This window comes from Myotis brandtii, unplaced genomic scaffold (genome assembly GCF_000412655.1).
Source record: "Myotis brandtii unplaced genomic scaffold, ASM41265v1 scaffold537, whole genome shotgun sequence".
Classification (NCBI taxonomy): domain Eukaryota; kingdom Metazoa; phylum Chordata; class Mammalia; order Chiroptera; family Vespertilionidae; genus Myotis; species Myotis brandtii.
Genome location: NW_005369971.1, coordinates 628,200 through 629,842, shown reverse-complemented (window position 1 = coordinate 629,842; position 1,643 = coordinate 628,200). Strand labels below are relative to the sequence as shown.

General features: G+C 68.1%; 1 protein-coding gene across 1 annotated transcript in view; it reads left to right on the top strand.

Moving 5' to 3' along the window:
* The window catches only part of DENND6B (DENN/MADD domain containing 6B), a 7,150-nt gene that overhangs the window by 1,298 nt on the left and 4,209 nt on the right, over positions 1-1,643 (top strand). The window contains exons 5-9 of the mRNA XM_014549187.1: positions 179-259; positions 767-872; positions 986-1,065; positions 1,148-1,210; positions 1,505-1,560. Of these exons, the coding sequence (XP_014404673.1) occupies positions 179-259; positions 767-872; positions 986-1,065; positions 1,148-1,210; positions 1,505-1,560 (386 nt within the window). The remainder of the gene's footprint in view (positions 1-178; positions 260-766; positions 873-985; positions 1,066-1,147; positions 1,211-1,504; positions 1,561-1,643) is intronic.

Here is a 1,643-nt window from a genome sequence, read left to right as displayed (position 1 = left end):
CCTGCTCCCCGAGTCTGCACAGATGGTCCTCTGGAGGTGCTGCCCGCTTCTGAGTGGAGGATGCGCGGGCCTGCCCCCAGGACCAGGGACAGCGTGGAGCAGCCCCGCAGAGTGGTCTGGGTCTGGGTGGGCAGGAGCCGCGTGGGGAGTGGCGCCACCTGCTGACTGCTCCTTCCAGAGGGAGTCCGCACACTACTTCGGCTACGTGTACTTCCGGCAGGTGAAGGACAGCTCCGTGAAGAGGGGCTACTTCCAGAAGGTGAGCCCGGGGCCCCCTGAGTGGCACCACTGAGACAGGCGCTGAGGGCAGGGGCACCGGGGCAGCAGGCAGGGGGTGAGGGTGCCCCCCACCCCACCCTTGCTGCAGCCCCTCCCTCACCCAGCACAGCACCTGGGCCCAGACCCCCTGCTTCTCACTCTTAGGATTAGGATGTGAACTTCAGCCTTGAGCTCAGACCCCCAGAGAAACCTTGGCCACATGCATTTCGTCTGAAGGCCCAGGGTCCAGCCCCACCCACGTTTCCTCGGGGTTTCCCTTCCTGTCCGGGGAAGGCTGTGGTTTCCCAGCTCGTAGCCCTGGGGTCCGAGTTGGGCCGGCCGGGGACAGCTGTCTTGTGAGCTGGCGGAGCACACGGCCCTGGGTGACTCAGGATGAGCCAGGCCCAGGGCCCTGCAGATGCCTGCGCGGCTGGGTGACCTCTCCCGGCCCGGCTGGGTGACCTCTCCCGGCCCGGCTGGGTGACCTCTCCCGGCCGTGGGCCCGCAGTCTCTGGTGCTGGTGTCCCGCCTGCCCTTCACCCGGCTGTTCCAGGCGCTGCTGAGCCTGATCGCCCCCGAGTACTTTGACAAGCTGGCGCCCTGCCTGGAAGCAGGTGAGTGGCCATTGGGACAGCCAGAGAGCCTCATCGTCCAGCTGTGGGACCCAGTGGCCTCGGCAGGCCGCTTCCACGGGGCAGGCTCCTGACCCTGACCCCCTGGACTACAGTGTGCAGTGAGATTGACCAGTGGCCGGCCCCGGTGCCTGGGCAGACCCTGAACCTGCCAGTCATGGGCGTCGTCCTGCAGGTGAGGGTGGCCGGCCGGGCGGAAAGGTGCCCAGGGCATGGGGGTGCCACTCCTGGCTGGCAGCTGCTGCCTCTACCCCCAGGTACACGTCCCATCCAGGGTGGACAAGCCTGAAGCCAGTCCTCTGAAGCAGTGTGGCCAAGAGGTGGGGCCCCTCCTGGGCTAGTGGCACTGCACCTGCATCCACCCACTACCTGCCTGGACCTCCCCACCTCCCTGCCAGGAACCCTGTGGGATGGCCAGACACCAGGCAAAGCCAGGGGCCTCTGTCTGGGTGCGGGGCTGGGTGCGCCCCCCCGCCCCGTGCTGTGGGGGGTATGGGTGGGAGGTGTGTGGGCAGGGGCTACAATCCTCAGGGCTCTCCGGGGTGAGGGGTGCTGTTTGGGGCTTAATGGTGGTCGCTCGCCCTCCACCTGATGCCACCCACCCCTCCCGTCAGAACCTGCTGCCGGCCCCGCTGGTGCTCACCAGTGTCCACGAGCTGGACCTGTGCAGGTGAGCCCTTAGGCCGCTGCTCGCTGCTCACAGACTGTGAGGGAGCCCACAGCCCGGCGGGGGCAGGCGTGGGCAGGCGGGGC